This window comes from Lepeophtheirus salmonis, chromosome 5 (assembly GCF_016086655.4).
Source record: "Lepeophtheirus salmonis chromosome 5, UVic_Lsal_1.4, whole genome shotgun sequence".
NCBI lineage: Eukaryota > Metazoa > Arthropoda > Copepoda > Siphonostomatoida > Caligidae > Lepeophtheirus > Lepeophtheirus salmonis.
Window position 1 is genome coordinate 49397455 of NC_052135.2, and position 24383 is coordinate 49421837.

The 24383-nt window shown below is 32.1% G+C and overlaps 1 protein-coding gene and 1 long non-coding RNA gene across 2 annotated transcripts; one reads left to right on the forward strand and one right to left on the reverse strand.

Moving 5' to 3' along the window:
• Nucleotides 1-1145: 1145 nt before the first annotated feature.
• On the forward strand, nucleotides 1146-2321 carry LOC121118373 (clavesin-1). The gene has a single exon (XM_040712942.2). The coding sequence runs from the start codon at nucleotides 1236-1238 to the stop codon at nucleotides 2127-2129; it is 894 nt and encodes a 297-aa protein (XP_040568876.1). The 5' UTR covers nucleotides 1146-1235; the 3' UTR covers nucleotides 2130-2321.
• Nucleotides 2322-8075: 5754 nt separating this feature from the next.
• LOC121118960 (uncharacterized) lies at nucleotides 8076-17636 on the reverse strand. Its single transcript, XR_005864625.2, has 3 exons — nucleotides 17595-17636; nucleotides 16521-17464; nucleotides 8076-10233 (listed from the first exon to the last, which is right to left on the reverse strand). It is a non-coding gene; the product is annotated as an uncharacterized lncRNA (long non-coding RNA).
• Between the last annotated feature and the right edge of the window lie 6747 nt (nucleotides 17637-24383).

Here is a 24383-nt window from a genome sequence, read left to right on the forward strand (position 1 = left end):
TTTGTGGTCTCCAGGATCACCGTCTACGCCATTAGCAAGCCCGAAACGTTAGAGAGGAAGAAGGGTTCTGCCAAAAAGGCTACACTGTAACTGTAGGAGTTAAAGAAAATAGCCTTGGCCAATTCCCTCAAGTCCATGAGGGCCCATGTAAGTGAACTAAGGGTTTCACACCAAACTCTCTATCAAGAAAGTGGGTTACCCTTGTGTGGGTGGAGAGGCCACTTTTGACACCAGCAATAAAACAAACCCATCATTTTTGTTATGAGACACTTTTTAATGCGCCTTTTCAGTTCTTTTGAACTCTTTTTTGACACTTTTGGACCCCTACAGCCTTGCCCTCGACACCATCTTTCGGGTACATATCGAGGGGAATACCTACAGTTTTTGTCATCCAAACACCGAGACCCACAAAGCCACTGTCAGTTAGGACTGGTACGCCATGCCAGAGGAGTACATCCGTAGTGGGTGCCATGCCTTCCACCGCCGCCATCTCAAAGCCATCATTGCCGCTAAGGCCGACTACGGTAATGATTAAGAGAGCTAATAACACACTTGTCTATAGTGTTAATTTAGTAAAAATTTATTTGCAAATGAATAAATTATATCTTGTTTCAAGTTTAAAATTCAAAGTGTTCGTATTTTATGGATTATCGTCAATAGAGTCTATACCGTCAACAAAAAATAAAATGCTACTACTAACTGATATTGGGCTTTTTTTTATATAAAGGGTTTGCTATTTGCTACTTCGTTTATTTGTTATTGTTTTTTGAAAAAGTTTAAATGATATTTATGTTTTGCTTCCACTTCTGATGAGTTAACACAAAAAAAATACAAAAAAAAACATACTCCCTACTTAGGTCAGTATATTGTTGATTCACCACATAGGTTTAATTCAAAACGCTGTTGTTGAGGTGATGATGATATGAGGATGAGAGAAGAATAAGGGAGAGTACGCGGGTAAATACCTACTTGGTTTTTTAAAAGACGGATATCCTGGAAGACGACGACAACCACTACTAGTGAGTAGTGATGCATTCAGGTAATAATATTAATACCTACAAACACACAAAGTATGGTATCTGTCAAGGTTTTTTAGCGCGCGAGTTGTGTACGTAAATCTTTTGTTCGCGTAAATATTTATATAACAATAACATGAACATATTCCTTTGGTTTTGAATTCTTTAACTTAGTTGAGGTGAGGACTGTGTAGACATCACATATGTTTATAGATCATCATGAAGTTTGACATACTAGAACAAGAAGATAATGACATCACACTTAGCCCGGAGTTAGCCAAAGCTGCAAAAGAAGAATTAGGGGAAACTCCAGCGATTCGGCGGCAGTGTTTAAAGGAGTTTAGAGAGTGGATTCGGCGTGAACCACGATATTCCAAAGGAATTCGTCTCGACGCGAATTTTCTTTTGAGATTTCTACGATTTGCAAAGTTTGAAATGTCAGACACTCATGTGATTTTTGAAAAATACATTCATGCTCGAACTAATCATCCAGAGTGGTTCACAAAGTTAAACTCCGCGGAGGATGACAAAATATATAACTTGATATCCCGAGGATACTTGTTCGCTTTACCCGGAAAGGATGAAGTTGGAAGGACTGTTATTTACTCCAAGGCATGTGCCATGGACGCTTCTCAATTTACCTCATCGGATGTAATCCGTGTTCACATCTTATTCTATGAAAGTCTTCTGGAAGAGCCAGAGAACCAAATATATGGCTTATCCTACATTCTAGACGAACGGGACACAAATTGGAGTCATATATCCGTTTGGACACCTTCAGAGATCACAAAAGCCTTTGCTTGTACAGAAGGGGCTCTACCTATACGTCATCGCTCCGTTCATTTAGTATATTTGCCTTGGACACTGATGCTCGTCTTCCATTTTGCTAAAAATTTACTCTCACATAAACTTCGACGAAGATTACACCTGCATCCAAGTTTTGAGGAATTGACAAAGAATGAACGGTTCTTTAAAAAAAGTCTTTTGCCAGTGGAGTGCGGATTGACGTCTGAACTATCCATGGAAAAAATGATTTCCAGTTTTTTAGAAAAATTAGATGAAGTAAGGGAGCCTGTTCTTCGTTTGGATGAAATTAACTCTGCACTTGTCTAAAAAAAAACCCATTTATACATATATTATATTAGAAACAATATAAAAATGAGCTTTAATTCCGGTACGTTCATACTTCACTTATGTCAACTTTCATACCATTATCAGCTGATGTATTTGTTGTAATAAAATATACATAAATACCTACTTAGATATAGAATAAATAATTACTTGTATTATAAAAAAGTACAAACACTTCGGCAGAACGACTTTTTTATATCTGTGTGAAATTTTTATTATTAAATGAATGTATATTGTTTTATTAAATTTGCAATAAGGCTACTTTGTGGAAAAAAAAAAATCTTTATTTTCAAGGATGTTCTTTTCAAAGGATTAATGTAAATGTAGTAGTATAATAATATGTTCCTAGCACTTTTTATGTAGGGTCGACCTATTGAATAGTTTTACTTCGGATTTGATTGTTTGTTGGTTTTTACCAGAAAAAAAAAATGAACATAATTTTTGAAAATTTTCTTTCATAAAAATAGTATGTAACTTTAAAAATCCTTATACTAACCCTTGAACCACCAAAAACCATCAATTGACGGTTTTATAAGCCTTTTTTCTCACACTTTTTGTAGTTTTGAGATTCAAAGAGATTTTCCGTTGATATGTCCAAACATTCTGTAAACATCTCTATTAAGTACTAGGATTTATTTATTTAATTTTTGTAAACTGCTAATTCAATAATTAAATACTTGCGACCTTCTCACTTACTGGGCCAACAGTTATTATTATTTCCTCTCTATTTGGAAAATTTTGAGAGATTTAGAATAATTTGATCTACTATTTTTACAATCCATGCAAAGGAGACATTGTAAATCGTTCCCCTCGAGGCCCCAGTCTACTCCCTGATGGCACTTTTGTACAATCCCTCGTGGAGGAACGCTGCTATTTTAATCCTCGTCTCGTACTGAGTACTCATTGTAGAGAGTAAGATAATTTTTCCCTAGCAATCAACAGCTAATTATGTATTATACAAAATTGCACATAGGAAAGTTGTAAAAAATAACTCTTAACCTCTCAAAATTTGCATAGTAGGGATGAGTAACAGTTGGCCCAGTATTTATCCAAGGTTTGTCATAGACCTGACAATCTGATGACATCCTTGTCCAATCTTCTGGTAAGGGGTCTTCATAGATTTTGTGTCTTTGGTAGTCCATCTTTGCCACACCTTCTTCGACCATAATCGTCCATATATATTTAAATCCTTATTAAACCATCCTAAAAATCATTTTAATTTAATTTTGTAGATTTCTTTTTCCCTCTCCATGTAGTAACTTATACTAGAGATATAAAATTGAGCGCAATGCTCACATTTTGACTTCTTTATAAAGTAATCACAGGTGTGTGTATTCATGAATGATGAAGAGTAACATGGAGGAGGTGTAGGGAGAGTAATAGTGTAGGATAATTTAGGATTCCCATCAGATTATTTCCTATCTTTATCCCACATTCCGTAACAACATATTTGTATATAAACACTAAAACGCTGTAAATTGACTGAGCGGTACTTTTTTACATGAATGATTTAACGGTCTTTTGTACCCGGATACTTCATATTGGGTTCCGATCCCCAATTAACTTATGCCTTTGATGCTGAGTTTTTGTCTTGAAATTATTTGTATCAATAATTGGCTGCCAATCAAGGCCAGAGCTCCAATTGTGTTTTGATGAAGAGCTTATATTCCTTTTTTTGTTACTTCTAATTTAATTTATTTGCCAGAAACACCTAAAATAAGCTTTATTAGGATTTCAGTTGAAGATACGTGACACAAGTTTGGAACCACGATATTGATGAAGAAGAAAACATTCCAGATATAGAAGAAAACAATTTCATTGATAAGTCTGTTTTACTGTTGTAAGTAGATTTAAAATGACTCGAAACATAAGGAATGTATTTTTTTAACAACATAATGCAAAGGTAAATAACCTCACAAATATTAAAATGCAATCAAGGTATAAATTCCTTTGCACTATGCTTCACAAAAGGTATCTAATTATAAATCGTAAGAATGACCCCTATAAAATATATACTGAATAAAATATCCTTTTAGTATAAAAGTCATGTGACTTTTAGATCCTTGCAAACCCCAATTTTGTTTTCCTACATACATTAAATCAGGTAAAGGTCAGGGTTGTCTGATTAATATATGTGTAAGACTATATATATATTATTCCTCTCCGCAAATACATCTACACATACAAAACGTTTTCATGTGACGTGAGTAAAATTAATGTCCGCCATTTTGGACTATATACAACCAGGATTTATACGAATAAAAACCCTTTTTTCATTCATATGAAGGAAAATAGTGATCTATATAGGGCCGTCCGCAGGATTATATTTTTTTTTGTTGAGGGGTTTGGTTTTTGGAATATTTTGAAAAAATAATCAAATATTCAATTTTTATAACAAAAAATTTCAAATATTCAATTTTTACAACAAAATATTTCAAATATTCAATTTTTACAACAAAATATTTCAAATATTCAATTTTTACAACAAAATATTTCAAATATTCAATTTTTACAAAAAAATCAAAAAACTACAGTCATTAACAAAAAATTAGATTTTTTCAAAAATAAATTCAAAAATTCATAGTTTTTTAGGAAAAAAAATTTAAAAATTCACTGTTGTTCATAAAAAAAAAATTTTTTTTTGGAAGAAAATTTAAATAAAATAATTTGTTTAGAAAAAAATTTCAAAAATCCATAGTTATTCACAAAATCAAATTTTTCAAAACTATATTTCAATTATAACATTTTTGAAAAAAAAAAAAAATTAAATTAAATCTTCTAATATTAAATTTAATAATTTAAAAAAATTTAAAAAAAATTTAATTTTAATCTAAAAATAAAAAAATTTAATAATTTAAAAAATTTAAAAAATTTAATAATTTAAAAATTTAAAAAAAAAAAAAAATTAATATTATAAAATTAAAATTTATAATATTTCTTCTAAAAAAATTCTTTCCTCTTAGGTTTGCCACAAACTCACTTAAATTTGGAAGAGGATATCGATCTAAATCCGTCATGATATTTAATTGACAATAATCCTGCATATTCGCCAACTTCCTTTGGAATTAGGTACTAAATGAATCGCCGATGAAAAGTTTGAAGAAGATGGACGAATTATTCCCTTCTCAAGAAGTCCATCAATTTCTTTTTTGTAACAAAAATAAGTTTGACACCATCTAGCTTTTAGGATTTTGCAAAGTAGGGAGGGCCCATAGTTTCGATGTGATGTTTAACTCCATGAGGTGGGTAAGATTCCACGTATCCTTTATCATTAAAAACTTCAGGGTATTGAAATTGAACCAATTGGGCTTCTGATAATTCTTAAATGACGTATGGATCATTAAAATATATTTTCTTGTTGAACAAGCCAATATTAACCTTGTAGAAATGAAGAAACTCTGCTCCTAAAATAGGGTGGCCTCTGGTTACGACGATAAATTTCCATTTAAAAGTTCCAAGATTTTCTATTTGTACTCTTAGAGTTTACCAAAAACTTCTACTTGATCAAATATCAACTAAGTTACATATATTGATAATAATAACAAGAATATGAAAAAGGAGAATTGATCAAAATCAAATTCCAACATTTATAACATATCGGAAGTCGATTCTATAATTTCTAAGTCAAGTTTGAGTCATCAGTATCCGTCCATTAAAAAAAACACAAGTAAGGACTCGAGCAATGATTTATTCATATTTCAATTCCTAGGTCAAGCATATAAAACTCAGTTAGAAACTGGAGACAGTTCAATACCATTTGATCTTATGTGCGCCGAACCAGTTAAATAATAGAACATATATTTTTGTTGGTGTCGCAAGTGTTTATTTATTTTAGGAGTGAGGCAGTTGAAATTAGTAACAAAAAAGAAGGTGTCACAATTTTTTTATTTGTTCTTAAAATTCCTTTATACATAATAAAGAATCCTCCATAAAAATTGTATTCATGAAGATGTATAGGAATTGGTTGAAAATTTGTTTTCGCTAAATCTCGATGGGTTCAATAGAAGAAATAGTTCACACCCTAAATTTTTATAAAATTGAGACAATACTGATGTCACAATTTTTTTATTTGTTCTTAAAATTCCTTTATACAAGGGTTTCCAAGATTATTTGACCTCCTATCTCCCCTCAGGTGAATTTAATGGATTAGTTTGTCAGAATCTATCTTGATTCAAAGGACAAAAGAGGTCATTCCAACATCAACAAGTCCCTTATTTACTCCAACTTCCTCAAATGCAAGAATTTAGTTCGGGGGTTAGTTTTGTGGTCCTGCACGCGGGCATGGACCCAAATCAAAGTCGTTATTGAGACCAACAGAGGCTTCACTAAGTGAAATATATATTCTCAATGATTGTGTCTCCTTCCAAAATTTTCTTTTTTGAATAAACCCAAAAAATGAACATAATCTATTAGATATTCAAATGACCCAAACGTCCATGAATTATTTCAGGTAACAAACAATGGTATTATATAATACTTTTTTTAAAGATATTATATTAATATTTAAGATATGTTTAACAATAATCAAGCATTGAAAAAAAAAATGTAAAGGCCGTTTAAAAAAAGTCAACCTTGATTTATGAATATTGCATGGTTATTTGTATTATGTACCAAAAGGATGTCTAGAAGACCATGTAGTTAATTGATTTTTGTTGGTTAAAAATAAATTATTAACTATCCTTCCTTTGAAGATGTACGAAAGGAAGGATAGCAATATATATTTTATTCATGAAAGAACCAAAAAAGTATTAATATCAAATAACAATTTTTTTTTATAAAGATATTCCTTTTAATTATATACAGTAGAACCCCGAAAATTGATTGAACTCATTCCGGAAGGATCTTAGAGAAATAATATACAGGGAGTGGCCGTTGTTTAACAACGAATTTTGAGTGCCTGTAACAGCTGTAACTGCGCAGGTAGGTTGCTCTTTGTTGTTTTGGCGTGTCTAGTGTTTGTTGTCGGTTAAAAAAAAAAGCGAAAAAAGAAAAGGCAATGTTGAGATTGCATCCTTCTTAAACCTCCAGAAGTTCTTTGTTTGGAGAGTCAGGAATGATCTGAAAGAGTCTGGAGGTGATCATGAATCAACAGCAAAGATTACTGATGACAAAATAAAGTCAGACTATCAGAATAACTATATTTCTTCACCGTGGTGTCAAGGTGAATGCCAACGAGTATATCAAGGTGCTGAAAATCATATCAAGCCTTGGATGAAGGAAATTGAACCTGAGATGTAATTCGTCTGGCATAAACACTCTGATCCATGGCCCACTGCAAAGAAAACATTAACCTAGTTGTCAGATTAAAAAAAAGGTTTTTTTTAGCGCCCAGTGTTTGGCCTCCAAGCTCAATGGATCTCCACCAGATGGACTTTTTAGTGTAGGATGTAGTTGAAGGACACAATGACACTCAAAATCAGAGCTGATGTCCAGAAGGAATTTCGGAATATGTCAAAGGAGACTGTAATAAAGACTTGGTTCTGTTTCTGAGGTCGAGTCAAGGCCGTATTTAACACTAAAGTCGGCTATATTGAAAAATAATATATTTTATTTTTTCAGATTTCATTTGGCATTAGTTTAGAAGAAAATCTATTTAAAAAAAAAAGTTGTTTTGGGTGTTAAATAGAGGTCGCACCTTGTACATAGTACAGTTTTAAATCAACTTATCCTTTCAAAAAATGATGAAAACAGCCTTTATTTGAAATCTAGTTTTTACTCTAGATTAAATATTTTATAGATTTACTATTACTATACTGTGTGTCAACAAATCGTAGAAAAATCTTTAAAGCTAATTTTCGATTAAAAATGTAAATTTTCTAGGTTTTGTTGGACAAATGATTTTAAATTCGGAGAAAAAATTCAAAAATTCAATTTCAAATATAAAATTTTTTGGAATAAAAATTCAAAAATCCATAGCTATTCAAATTATTTTTATTTTTTTTATATAACTTCAAAATGTAATTTGTACGAAAAAAATGTCAAAACTCAACAGATACTCACAGAAAAATTAATTTTTTTGGAAAAAAAATAATTTTAACATTTTCTTTAAAAAAAAACAACTATTATAATAAAAAAAAATTTACCCCATTTTTTCTGTCCAATTTTTCATTCTGACCAAAACAAGTTCTAGTAAAAATCAAACATTCCTTAATTTGGAAAGAAGCTACAGCCACTCCAGGCCACCCCTTGCGGACACCCCTGACAACGTGACCAAGCGGCATATGGACTTTTTGTTTTTTATGTACAACGATCACATGAGTGAGCTATGATTCCAAAATTTTGTTTGAGCTCAGAGGGAAAGTTTCTCTAACGTTGACTCTGAATGTGTCAAGTTTCAGCTTCTCTATTCCAATGTATTTTTCAGACATGATCATATACATAGTTTTATTCGAAGGTTCATTTTAAAAAGAACCATTACATCCCATTGATCCACAAAATAGAACTCTTAAACACAAAAGAATTCAAAAAACATCCGCTCTTTTTTTGCTGCATTAGTCGGCAAATTTGAATAGATTCAAGGTGTGTAAATAAATTAAGGTATGAATGACTATATTGCAAAGTCATCGAATCTCTCTTAATTTTACTTACATGGTACTTCAATACAAATGAGCTCTGATTTTGTAAGCAATAAATGTTTGTATATAATAATACAAACTTTATCCAAAAGAACATTGTCATCATCTTAGATAGAAATTTATGAATATGAATGAGCGATATTGTGATTAATTTGAAGTTCTACAGACAGGAGTATATGTATAAATAAGGAGGGGGGGGGGGGGGGTATTCCAAATGACAAAAATGTTGTAGTCCAATTGCAGGACATTTTGTGTAAAATTACTTCCCAAGTAATCTTCAGTGTTTCTCTACGAATTTTATGAGCACGCTCACACGTAGCTACTCAATAGTTTGATTAATTCAGGTCTTCTGTCCCAAAGAATAAAATAATAACAATAAGAGCTTTGAAAAAAAAGGAAGTATATATGTTCGGATACCTTATAAGTAATTTAGTGTTTAGAGCATTCACTAATTAAAAAAATCATATTAGCTTATATTTTATTCAAATCTTAACATTTATTGAAAATGTACATGAGTTATGATATAGACTCGAGAATAATAACAAAAACAGAGAGAAACAGTGCTCTTGTTATAAATGTACATTGTACACGCCTGCAATATTTCATTAAACTTTATTGTTTTTTTATATCAAAAATATTTATATGATTTATATCATGGAGTATGATATACAGTGCACCCTGTGTACATGTTTGATGCTATATGTTATTTCTTAGATAAAAAAATGTTTTTTACGCACGTCATGAAGTACTAAATCCAGTGCGCTCGATGAATGTTATTCATACAGACAGACAGACAAACAAATTTAGCTTTATTAATGAGATAAATTGTCAAAAAGTGAAGTTAAATTAGTCAAATCCAAACTTCATCAATTTTTTTTGTTGTCAAATAAAAAAAGTACCCCAATATTTTTGGTACTAGTAATTATCATAGGTAAAGATATATTATATTGGAAGAGGCTCGCTTTTTGTATTTGCTACTTGAATATATATTTTATTTTATTTTCCAAAGCTGCTGTCATTATGCTTATATTCTTCAAGAGTGAATATATAACTTCTAAGTATAAAGTAATCAATAATGTGTAAAAGACGAAAAGTCATACTTAGGATTTCTTACGGAGTCATAATTCTAAGTCTTTGTTGGACTCCAAGTAGACAAGCAATCGACATCGGAATCATTCCTATCAATAGATGTAAGATGACTAAAAAATCTACAATGGAAGTCCCACTAAACACATTAAAAACTGAAATAAGAAAAATAATTAATTATGTCTGGTTGAGCGAGTGGCGTGGAGATCCAAGTTTTCGGCAAACAAAGTACTTTTTTCCTCGTCTTTGACACAGGGATGGAAAATATATAAAGAGAAAAGAACATCAATTATAAAGGTTTTAAGTTTTGTGACTGATCATATTTTCCTTTGAAGAAACATCAAAAGAGGATGAGCTGGATGACTCATGTAAATTGTGTGGAGATGAACCAGAATCTCCTGTACATCTTATAACGAGATGATTCCCTAGAAAGCGTGAAGAGAAATATATGGTGTTTTAGTCGAGATCTACACTAGAACAAGAAATACATTTTATTTTTTATTGATAAAATTAGTGCCATTGGCCGTTTTGGAGATATTTTTATTTAAGTTTGTGATTTTGACAGTAATCGCGAACTGTTGTGAAATGACATTATGTGTGTTGATTTTTACTTATATGTTTAGTTTGTGTGTTTATGTTTAATTTATTTGAGTTCATGTTTTGGTTTGGAAGTGGTGTTTGTTTTAAGTCTTTTATATAAGTGTTCCCCTTGGCATTTTATTTTATTTCTAACAATGTGATGATTGCATTTTGATATGAATTATACCTCAACTTCTGTGGTATATGCTATACGCACGGGTTACTGCATTAAATTTGAGTTTCCGTGACCTTGGGGTTGCTTTGTCGACGCATATTCTCCAGGGGTAAGAATAGAAAAAAAAATCCTATCAATATCATTGCTAAATACTGGGTTGTGTTTGTGTATATTTAATTTACCCCATAGGCACTTACAGCTAATTTAATGTAACTTATAACAGCTAAGCTGATCTTCTCCAACATTCTTCAAATTCTAAGAGTAACTGCGTTGATTTTTGCTTTCTTTTTTTTATATACCAGTAGATAGTACAGGGTAGATCTGATCTAGTAGTAAACATTTTAATAGTTCAATTTTTCAACAAGTAAATTTTAAAATAGAAGTTTTGTGAGGATATTTATTTGACAAAATCATCTGAAAATGGTGTTCAGCACAACTTTTATTCAATATGTTAACCCTTGGCTCTAATAATTGCCTCAATCCCTTACAGGCCTTCAATATATTGACACACGCCAGCTTGTTCCACTAGATAGATCGTGGTGGAAGTCTCTAGAGACTATTAATTCCTTTGAGGAGTATCATACTCCCTCTCTTCTGGACACACCTAGATAGAGTAGTCCAAGGGGTTCGCGTTTGGACATGTTGAGGTCTAAAAAGTCCGGAAAGTAGTCTCTCAAGAAGGCCGGGGTCTAAGCGGTACGATGCCTAAGGTAGTACTTTCTTATCAAGAAGTGCAATGTAAGCATCTGCATGCATTGACCCACTCCTTCCTCTCCACAAAAATGGGGGGCCAGACTTTGCCTGTTCTGACCAACCTGACCAAGACTATGGTGGAGGTGAATAAGTTCTTGGCACGATAAACAGTAGTACGGCTGCACCCCAGCTCCTTGGATATTGCCATATATATGCCGCGTGAGAGAAACTTCAAAATGTCACTCCTTTGTTTCTCCATTTTACTCTTTCTCGTTTATTTTGTTATTGATTATGTCGAAACTTTACATCAGGAATCTTAAGTCTCGAAACCTATCGTTTCACCGAGTTTGAAGACAATCGACGAATAAATTTCCGATTTATTAAACTATAAAATTAAGTTTACCATTAAATAAGATCTACTCTATAATTATCAGCTCCAGTAATAGTGAGTCATCCATAATCACTTCAATCAGGTCCCAAATAAGTAAAAAATTGATTACAGGACCAGAATATTATCTGAATAGACACAGCACGATTTTTATTTTTCTGAATTTTTGTTCAAGAATGTTTTTATGTTTACGCATATTTTTGAAATATTCGAAATATGTGGTCCTTTGGGTACAAAATGTTTCGTTTAGTCTATAAATATCATTAGTTAACTTTGAACCGTTATGAAAATTGTTTAAAAGTAACTCAACTTGCCTAAAGTGTATGAAATTTTACACATTAGTGTGGCACTAAATATTTTTCAAACTGGTTTAAAGTTAGCCATGAATATCTATAGAGTAAAATAAACATTTTGTTACCCTAAGGACCACATATTTAACACATTTAAAAAATAAGTTCCACCGTAATATGTACAATACATTTTATTTTAAACAAAGTTGAGATAGATTTTGAATTTTGTACGAAGTTAAATTAAAATATTAATCGATCAATGGTCAAAGGTGTTCGTAAGCAACAGTTTTTAAGCGTGTCTTCTCACCAAGTGGCCATATTTAGTTTTCAAATTTATAACTGTTACAAAATAGGAAACCTGTTCTAAAAGGTCACTTGCACTACGAGGTTGTTCTTTAGTTTATCTTGACTCAACGCATATTTCAGATTTGACATTTATTTAAATTCTGCTCTCCTCAATCTTCGTATACAAGATTCAAAAACCATTTTAGAGTCGCGAACTACACGTTGAAAAACACAAATGTCAGACGAGGTATAGATAAAATTTTCATTATGTAAACATGGCCTTACGTAACATTTGAATTAAATATATTTATTTTGTATATTACATAACTTATTATGTTATTTGCTTTTCTAGTTTACCTCAGATATACATATGTATTTAAAAAAAATGTCATTCTCTCAATAGGTATAATTCGTGCTCACATATACTTGAGTTCAATGCTCTGTCGTCTTGTATGTATATAAATAAAACCAAAGCAATTATATTTAAAGTCATATTGTTATGAACTTTTTATAAATAAAAAATGTATTAAGGGAGTGTATATCAAATGGTGTATTGCATGGCATTAGTAGATTTGTAAATTCTGTTGACCTGTTGATATGAATATTTGAAAGAAACTGAGCATTTTCACTAGAATTGCATGAAATAGTACCTAGACTGCATGTGATAATAGATTAATTTTTATTTTCCAAAGCAGTTATTATTATTCTATAATTCTTGAAAAGAAAACATCTAAATATTATGTGCGTGTGCTCGTGAATGATGGAGTGTAACACTGTTGATTTGATGAGGAAATACCGAGTGGTTCATTAAAATCTAAACACTTTGAAATTTAAACTTCATCAAGATATAAATAATTAATTAACAATATAATTTCAATAAAACTAATACTATAAATAGAAAAGGTCCACTTTTTAAACCTTATATTTTTTGTTAACTATATTTTTTTTTTTACATTATTAATAATTGTTATTAATCATTGGTTCAAACCTATAAACTTAGTTATTCTTCATATACATAAATAGACTATAAATACTATAGAGTAAATGGAGCTAATCATCATCACTAATAAAAATCAATTTTGTGAGGAATAGATATTTAACATATTGCTACAATGGGCACAGAATTTACACTGAATTATGTTCAATAAAAACATTCTTGGGTATTTATAATAGCATTAACTCTTGCTTCTTTCAATTTAAACGGATGTTCCATTAAGGAAAATTAGGGCATTTCATTATGTGACCACCAGGACCACCATCTACACCGTCAGAAAGTCCGAAACGAAGGAGATAAATAAGTGCTACGCCAAAAAGGCATAACTGGACCTGGAGGTGTTCAAGAAAACAACCCGGGACAATCCCGGGTCCATGCAAGATATTTCGTGGTTTTACACCGGTATGTCCAGAAAAGTATCAAAAAAGTGGGTGGAAGGAGCCTTGTGAGGGTGTTTATGAAACAAAAAAAAAAAAAAAACCGTCTTCACTATCGCAAGAAATTTTTGAATGAGTCTTTTGAACTATTTCCAGACACTTTTGGCCCCCTACCGCCAATCCTCTTGACATGCATCCAAAAGGTACCAAAAGTGTGCATGTCGAGGGGAAGGAATGAAGTGTCCGTCATCTAAACAATGAGGCCCTTAAAGCCACTGTCAACCAGCGCTTTATGACCGAGCCCTACCTCTGTATCAGATGCCAGGCCTTCCACCGCCTCCCAGAAGCCATCATTGCAGGTAAGGGCGGCTACAATAATGATTAAGTGATTTGAGACATCTATTTATAGTATCAATTTTGTTTAAATTCTATTGTCAATTAATAAATTATCATGTTGAAGCTTAAAATCCAAATTGTTCAAATTTTAATGGACCACTCGGAATAGTATGATGTGTAAAGGTATTCTTATGTTACATCATCCTTCACTTATACTTTTTTGTTCAAGTGAAGTCAATAATCGTTTAGTCGTTTAACCCATACCCTGTGTCTTGCATGTTTTTCTTTCTATAAAATGGACCTTCATGAAATAAATAAAAAATAAATGAAAACATGTAATTTGTATAATTATTTTGTCGCATACCCTAGTATAAATTTGTAAATTAAAAAGAGCCTCTACCAGAAAGAAAATTGAGCTCGTTTTAAATATTAAGAACGAGTCTGAATTAGATTTAAAAGCAAACTCATAAATGAACTTTGCTATATGGCGTCCTCATATATGTCAGCGAGTGACATCATCATCAATCAATTTCGACAATCAATGCTTTCATTTTTGTTCATTATAATAAAAAAAATTAATTAGGCATATTAATGTGACAAACTGTAGTGTCTATTTCATGATACTATTTATGAAAATGGTACATTCTACAAGGCGTTTTCAAATTATGGACTTTTTTAAGGAAGAAAAATAGGGATATAATAAGGACTGATACAACCCTATTGATGTATTAATAGAGATTTGCAGTCTAAATTACGGAAAAGGATCTGTGATTAATTTTATTTATGGAGAACAGGGAAGCAATAAAATTTCTTTTCCTGGAAATAAATTTTGTTGAGCAATGAACAATTAATTATTTTATATATTATTTTATAGAAAAAAAAAATCCTTTAATTATGTTTCGAGTCATTTTGATACCAACTGTTTATCTCAACTCAAAACAGTAAAACAAACTTAAAAAAATCATGTTTATCAGTGAAATTGTCCTCAGGCTCTTGTCTTGCTCTTAAGATTTTAAATTTCTTCATTTGCATCACCCTCGCTGTTCCAAACTTGTGTCAATTTAATTCACCTGAAATCCTTTTCGAGCTCATTTCTGGTTATAATGGGAGAGTGATTCAATGAGAAGCTCATTATCAACAGATACTTTGCTCTCTTGGATTGATGGAATGTCAAATAATAATAAAAAAATATTTAGCATACAAAAAATCAACATCAATGAACCAAGTTTATTCGGGATCCGAACTCCATTTAAAGTCTCCGAGTAAAATCACCCGTAGCAATGTCTTTTTAACTAATTGTACCCAACCATTCGACGCCCTTTCAAAGGGTTCTAATTCTGCACACTAGTACTTGACTTAGATCTGGGGTTCTCAACATGATGGCCTTGATCTCAAATTGGGACCCTAATGCCATGGGGTGGTTAATTGCTTTCCTCCCGAATGTGTATATTTTATAAAACACGGTGAAAAACATATTTAAACTATTAAATAAAATCCTACAATGAAACTAAATACATATAACAGTTTGCTAAGTTACTCAACATAACGTGATACCAGATGTTTTTAATATGTTTGACTTTCGTATTGTTTTAGATGTGCCAACGTTGTCGCTCCTCCCACCAGTGTTGCCAAATTAGTGAATTTCTACCTAGATTTAGCTAAATTGTGGAAGTGTCTGGCATATTTTTTTTTCATTTACTGATAAGTTTTTTTGTAAGAAAAGTAAGAATATCCCCCGTTTGCCTGCCTAATCCTCTATAAAATATTTTAAGAATTTTGGTCGCTTCCTGATTGCTTATTCTAAAATGGGCCGTTATATTTAAAAAGATTGTAACCGCTGCCCTAGATGATGAAATATTAAAAAAAGAGTAAATTGGCCAACACAAAAACTAAAACGGGTCAAACTGACCCTTAACATAACACACCGCTCAACCAAATGGTAAAAGATACAGTTCTTTTTTCTTTCTCTTTTTCGAAAAAGGTTGAATGATATAAGGAAGATTACTTCGATAATTATTTTTAAACTTGACAGAATGAGAAGATATAAGATAACCTTGTCTGAAAAGAAGGATTTATTTAAAAAAAATTATTACACGTAAAAAATAAATATCGAATAAGGATTAGGATAGAATTAAAAAATGACAAACACATATATACAGGATTCACAAAAGTTTATGAGCTCATAAAACGATTATTTTATGAGGGGGAAAAAGAATTCACCTTCACTTTTCAGTTTCAAGGTGTTCAATCTCAATGAACAGGATAGAGTTAAATTGTTTCGCTAATGTTTCAAAACCATACTATTTTTTAATTATTATCATTACAATTTATCACAACAACACCCAATACACATTATTATAATTTATCCCGAAAATCTAGGATTGGCTACCCAATAGGAGACACGATAACTTTACGACAAACAGTGTTAGAACCTTTTAATGTAACCGACAACCTAATAGAGCCCAAAGTCTTGACTTTTCCACCACCAAAAATCTCTATTAAACCAGTATTCTGGACTACTTTTGAAATGTGCTCCAGATATTTCGGTAAAAGCTTTACGTTTGAAACAAAGTAGAGTAAAAATTTAATTCTTACCCCTTTTATCATTAGGAAGGTATAATAGGCTCTAGACTCTTATCATTTAGTTCGAAATGAGATAGATGAACTGGAAGGTGCAGATTCCCAACCCGGGTACACTCCTTGCCAAACGCTGGGCATTTTGACTTCTGGAAGATATGGTTTCTCCCACCTTTCTGTACACCTTAGCATTAGACTTGGACATAGACCCCATCCCTTTATAACGACAGAGACCTTTTGGGCCCTTATATTCGGATGCCATGACAGTTTCACTCAATCCCATTACTATGGTGTGGCTGATGGAAGTTTCCAACGATCTTGCTATAGGCAACACGCCTGTAAGCTTTGTGCCGACATTCTCATGGACAATTTGCTGGGACCATAGGGACCACACGAAAAACGAACAAACTTTGCTCGGCCACACAACCGAGTTACGTAGTCATCCATTGGTTCCCCAACTCCCTGCTTCATCTCAGACAGCCAGAAACGTTCAACTTCAGGCAAAGCAAGCGTTTATATAGTATTGAACCATTGCTGGACCAGCACAGTGAAGCAGGAGAGACTTTTTCCGTTCCGAGGACAATTTCCCAAACAGTAACACCTAAATTATAAACTTGTCCCACCATGTTGACCATCTGTATCCCCTTCTCGTACCATACATCACGAGTGGGGAAGGATGCCCTACTCCCAGCTGTCCCGTCGTGCCTGACGCACCAACTTCAGAAGTTTGAATATCATCACTAAAATCGAAGAACTTGGGATCACAGCCACAACCCTCGATGTAATCTCTCACCAATGCCACAAGTTCAATTTTCTTCTTTCCCCTCAACTCGTCCTTACTTCCAAGTTCCAAGTGGGAACATTCACATCTCAGCTCCGCAAGCGTGAGCCTGGGTAATAATTTTACCATCTTCGTGTCCCCTTGTAGTGTTCCACGAACGCTACTAAATATACGGAAGTAACTGACCGGAGGCAAAGCAAATAAAGGAGATGATTAGATAGGGGGTACAATCATACACTGAATTATATTTGTAAGGGATTACTACTTCTTTAATAGGATGTACATAGACTCTGATAATAAAATATATATACCTACAAGTTGACTCTTCTTGATAAAAGGTACATTCATTGACTATTGCTAAAAAATAATTCCTAACTCATACATATATATAAAAGTAAATAAAAAGCGAGAACGCACAACTGCCACGACATAGACTCTATTAGTTTTAGTTATCTAATTAAATTAAATACATATTATATGAAAAATTAAAAATATTTTAACAAAGTATTTATTAACATGTGTTACGACTATGTTTTAATCATTGATGAAATTTATAAATATACTTTTAACATTCGCTTAATAAACATCGAGTAACCACAAATTTTTACTTTTGTAAATTTATATAGTATTATGAAACAGGACTTGTCCCAATGACGTCACCAGAAATAGAAAGAGAGATATTGATTTAAGAAGACTGTTATGCCTGCCCAGCCTTTTCTTGTTGCCTAACCTTGTTCTAGTAACATTGGTTGCGCCTTTGTTATCCCTGATTTAAAAAAAAACTACCATAAATTATAATATAGTAGGAATAATTGAAAAAAAAATCTCCAAACTTATTGATAAATGGACATTTAATGAAAATATGGACGTAGTCCTGCCTAAACTTGATCACATCTTGTATATATTATTGAGACTTAAGTATAATAAGTATAAACTTAATATATATTGCAGTACGTTTATTTTTACCAACAATCAATATTTTAATGGAGACATTTATTAAATACGAATCAAAAAGTTACCCATATGTTTTATTATTATTGCAAAGATTACATCTATTTATTTTTATAATAAAATGAGTTGAACAATTATGATAATTATTTGATCAATATACAGGGTATATAAATATAATAAGGATTTGACAAAAGTTACAAGTGACGTCATCATTTTAGAAGTCTTGGATGAAGTACACAGAGCGTTATCTCACAATCCCAACAAAATTATTTTTACTTTGTTGTTAATTGTCAATGTTTCAGCTTCTTTTCCCCTAATAAGTGTTATAAACGTTGATTGGTTGAGTTTGAATTAGCTTTTTTTATGTTTATAAAATTTTCAACAACTTTTGTATATATTAATAAAGCAAAGTTTGTCTGTCTATATGTTGAATATCAAATGTAGTCGTATACTATTGCAGGTCTGTGCATATAGCATCAAAAGTGTATACAGGGTGCTTTGTACATAGTACTTGAAAAAACATAAAAACAACAGAGTTCTTCGCAAAAATTTCCAAAATTTAATTCCAAATATTAAGTTTTTAGTAAAAAATTGCAAATCTCAACAGTAATTAACAAAAAATTATTTTTTTTACAAAAAAAATCAAAATATTAAATTTTCTAGTAAAAGGCAAAAAATCTGTAATTTGGGGAGGGCTACAGTCCCTCCAGCCTACTCCCTGCGGACGCCTTTAATCTACATATGAAATAAAAAATTTAAATTTTGCTGATTTATAAAAGTTATTATATTGTCTTTAGGAAAAAGAAAGTTAAATGTTGCCGTACGCCATATTATTAATTATTTGAATGCATGATTTCCCTAGAGTATTTTGTTGGAAAAAAGTTCCAGGAAAACGGGATTGAAGGAGAGTCTTCATTGCAAGTACATAATATAATAAACTGGATTGAAAAAAAATTACTTACTTTTTCATTGAAATACAGAATAATAATAATAATAAAAACTCAAGGATTTTGTTATATTTATGTTAATACAAGTAATAGGACATCCAACTGATCCTGTTCATTTTAGCATTCAATGTTTCATCCAATTATATAATATTTAAACTATGTTTAAAATTGTTTTTCAGGATCCAGCTCCATGACAATTTAATACCATAACGTTTTATTTAATAAGTTGCATCAAACCATGAGACAAAAATGTAAACACAAGCAGGAATTACTCCTTTTTCGATCCTTAATTCTACTCCAACTCCAACAATGACTTACACTTTTACCTCTTCAGCGTTAATCTCCGTCATTCATAAGCAAGCCTGCTCGTGGCTACACAACAATGTGCGAGGTAAAATTGTGAACTTGACATTAAATAAGTCTGGATTACCCTATGTCGAATATTTTAGAATACTAGGAATCCGTTATTACAAGTAGGGACTATTCCAGTTAATAAACAATAACAAAAACTTAAAATAATCAACAGTTGATAGAATTGAGGCGAAAATACAAAGATCGTCTGATTTTCTCCACGGCCAAGTGAGTATCGAGAAGGTCGTGAAAACTGTAGGGTTAGCCTGAGGTCATGAGCCTGTGCTCCTTCTTCCTAAATTTTTGGTTGATTTCAAGGCCTCTGTAGAGAAGGAGTGGGCAGCCATGCCTGATGTCTTCATCAAAAAGTACTGCAGGGCCATTAGACCCAAGTTGGAGACCTTGGTAACAGCCACAGGAAATCATTTTGAAAAATTGACAGATATATCAATAAAGAAGTCAGTGATAAAGCCTCAATGTTGTACTTCTTTTCATTCTTGCAAAAGTTCACCATATTTGTTCGTTAATAGCTTTAGAAAATAAAAATAAAAACACTGTCCTGGTTACTAACAATAAATAAAAAACTCGTACGATAATAATCCTAAGTATTTGCAACCCCTAGTTGTTAGAGTTGTAGGAATTATGACCTACTGGTGTGCTAAAAACCCCAAAAATGTGATACACTAACATTTATTTTCTAAACCTGTTCTCATTATTCTTGAGGACAACACATCTAAGTAAGAAGTAATCACTAGTGCAAGTACTCATGAAAGAGGGATTGATTGTGTAGTTATAAGTGTTCTTGTTGAACTCAAAGTAGAATCCCCGATCAACATAAGATTAGTTCCTACCTATGTTGCTGCTAGATATGGAGTGGGTTTTGTGTTTATTCCCATCCTATTATAGATACCTGTAGCTAATATAACGAAACTAAATGACAGCTAGGCATTCTTGAATTTACAAGGGTTATCATGTCATTTTTTGGTTTCTTTTTTTAAGATACGGTCAGATCATACTCTATACAGCTCTCGGAATTTCATCGATTTCTTTGCTTTTCAATTGTTATAACGATATTTTCCCTCCATTTATAACTTACATAAAAACAAACAGGTATTAACCATGTACAAATGTACTTGTAAGGATAGAATAGTTTAATGACTCCCTGTTCTAACTTGCATAGATAGTATATTGTCCTTGACGTCAAATGATCAACGTTATGTAGAGAGACAAACCTCCTAAAAACATTTGTCAAGATCCATAACATTTTCTCCTTAATCTTTGTCGAGTGGGTTGACATTTCCTCCCTTCATATCTACTTTTCTTACTCAAGCTTTATTAACCTTGAATTAGTGTATTTTTAATATAAAATAATAATGGGAACACATTGTTTATGTGAAATCTGGTTTTCTATTACTAGTCATATTTTAATATTTTGTTGTTAATTTTTAACATATGGAGTATTTAATAGAATATATAATTATATTTTGAAAGAAGTTAAAAATTAAGGCCTCTTCATTCTCACTTATATTCATTATCATTTAGTTTCAAATGGTCAAACCATTATAAATAGTGACTTATCAGTGAATTTGCCAGGACGTAAAAAAAGTAACATATACGGGGTGGGGATTTTAAAATTTGTCAGGACGTTTGTCAGAAGTTCTTGTCCATGTTGGACACTTCTCCGAGAAGGAGTCAACAATATTATGTACACGTTTATTGGACTCTCTTTCCAAGACCCCCACACATTAGCAATTGGTACACATTGTATTGGATATATTTGACAGATTATAATTATTAAATTGAAACGAGATGTTTTATCAAGACATTCATTTTACTAATCCTCGGTACAACTTTCATTTAATATGTGAGCCCTTAAGTTCTAATATTTGCCTCAATACGAAGCCAAAATGCTTTACAGGGCTTGACTGTGTAGCCAGAATCGGGGGTCTACTCCTTCTTTATGGAAGATAAAGTATTCCAAGGGGCCTTTTCTGGAAAGGAGGGCGGCCACATGTTGAGGCTCCAAAAGTCAGGATAGTTATATATCAGGAAGCTACATCTTCAGTGAAAACAAAGCTATTCCTTAACTCTTCTCTGGCCCAAGGGAGCACTTTCTTATCCAGAAATTTGATGTAAGAATTTGCATTGAGCTGTTCATTCTTCTCAAAAAAATGAACAGCTCCTTTGTTACTCCACTCACATAGGCACATAATTATGGCCACACGGCGTTCGTATTCGAAGGACATATCAGGGATTTGGTATTTTTCTTACATAGTTTTGTCAGCTAAACCTGATAAGCACACTTTCAAAAACATAGACATCAGGGTTGCTCAGATTATTGAAGTCTAAAATTGTTCCGGATTTAAAATCCTCACCCTGTATATTAGAGACAAAATTTTAAATTTTTCTTTCTCAAATATTATATTTAGTAAATCTGCCGATTTTTTGTCATATCATACATGTAGATTTATATACAAAACACAAAATTAATATAATTTGAATAGCTATTTTGGAACTAGTCATGTATCTAACTGAGTATGACAGTTTGTATTTGATTATGTTAATAGCATGATCCTATGAATTTCCAACTTTGAATTTTCAAAGAAAAAGTCGCATATCTAGCTAAACATGACAAAACTTATACTCTGTGGATTGGCTTTCCGCATTTCCCCTTATTGGCAATGAGTACTTTCACCTATGCATTGTCGCAAGCCAAACAAAATGGCTACCTTTAATGTATTAACATTTTATTCTTCAATATTAAGAAAATCAAATAGAACTAAAAAGGAAAACCAAAGTTAAATTTCACAGTATTTATTATTTACTAACGGGATTATAATATTTATGAGGCAATGAGAAACCCTTGTATGTGAGGTCTTAGAGAATAGTCATAACATATCCATATTCCAATTTTCTAACTTGTTTAATTTATTTGAGTTAAACCATTCCTTTTCACTTATTTCTTAAAAATATATTCATGCATAAAAGTACAATGTATACACATTTAGCAATGCCCACTCCTCAAAGGTATACAAGGATGCATTATATATTTTTAAATATTAATAGTCTCCGTCAAATTGATTTCACTTCATTCAAAATGTTTTTCATTTATACTTGATAGTCAATGTTTTGTATTTATGACTTAATTAAATATAGTATAACTATTAATTAACTATATTAACCTTAATGGCTTGGAGTTATTTATTACACTATAACACAAGTTTTTTTCTTTAAAATGTATTCATCAAGTTCATCGAGGGGGTTGGCATCAGGGGTGCAGGTCGTAAGGGGCGGAAATTATCATATAAGAGTTCAAAAGAACTCAAAAGACTTATTCAAAAGAGTCTTGCAAGAAAGGAGTTGGGGTTCTTTCATTGCTGGTGTCAAAAGTGGTATTATCAGCCAAACAAGGCTCCTTCCACCTACTTTTTTGATAGCTCTCTGAACAGTCTGATGTAAAGACCCCGAGATCTCTGGCATAGCCTTTAATGGATTGACCTACGCTGTTTCCTTTAACTCCTCCAGATCCAGTTTCACCTTTTTGACAAAGCCTTCTTCCCTCCGACGTTTCGTACTTTTTGCTGCATAGACGGGGGTCTTGTACACGCCAAATTGCTTGGAGTAAGAGAATGGAAATTAGTCGACCACATTCATGTGTCATTTTCTCAACTTGTACTTAAGCTAGATAGCTCGAGTTTACTTTATTTTTTAACTAATTGTTTATGCTTTAATATAGCTAAATATTAATTAATTTCAATAACTCAACCTAGATTAATTATTGAATTAGTAAGTGCTCCGATGTCAAGTGACTACCTGATAGTATTACTTAATCCACTAGAAACCTGTAAGTGATATCTCAAGCACGCCCCTAACAAATCGTGTAGAAGAACTAAGAAATTTCTATAGTGACATAAGATTAGTTCATAAGGCCATTTATCAAACATTTGTCATAGTTTTATTTAAAAAACATACATTCATTAGATTCAAATAGTAAAAAAATATACCTATACATAAAAAAGCTGCATGTGATAGTCTTGATATTGGAATTAAATAATTTCATGAAAACTGTGATTTATGAAGTTGAGAGGCCTGATTTTTGATATAGGTATATGTTTAACCATTTAAATCTAATAAATATTTTATACCCCATAAAAATATGACAAATGATGTTTTGAACTTATGTTATGTCAGTTTAGTAATTTTTAGTTCTTCATCACTATTTGTAACGGGTGTACTTGAGCTTACGTACCCAAAATTTACTGTAATATTTGCGTCGAAAGATTCGAACCCCTCCATATGCAAGAAAATATCGATCCGCTCTATCATTACATACAAGTACATATTGATGAAAATATTAATTGTTTTAAAAAGATTTTAAAACAAAATAAGTTAAATCCGTTTTGTAATTTTCTGTTGAAAGTATTTAGAAGTACGAGGGTGATTTTTAAAGTGTCTGCCCTCAATGTGAAGATGGCAGCACGTGTAAAGAAAATCGAGTCATATCTATCTAGCATCTGTTGATAATTACTCACTAAAGTTTCAGCTAACACATTTTTTATCCAATATGTCCTCCTTAACAAGCAATAAGAGCCTCGACACAACTGTCGAACAGATGGGAAGTTTTTGATAATGAAGGTCGTATCCATGGCGTGCCCCACTGTCATGATGGCAGCTTGGGGTAAATCCAAATTTTGATGAGAGGTATGGTAAATATTTATCTCCAATATACCCTAAACTATCAAGTCCAGTGGGTTAAGGGCAGGTCTGGATGGGGGCCATATAGAGGCAGGCTAGAAATCAGCCTTATTGTTACCCAAGTTTTGGTTCTTCTTGTCTATATGGGAGGGAGCA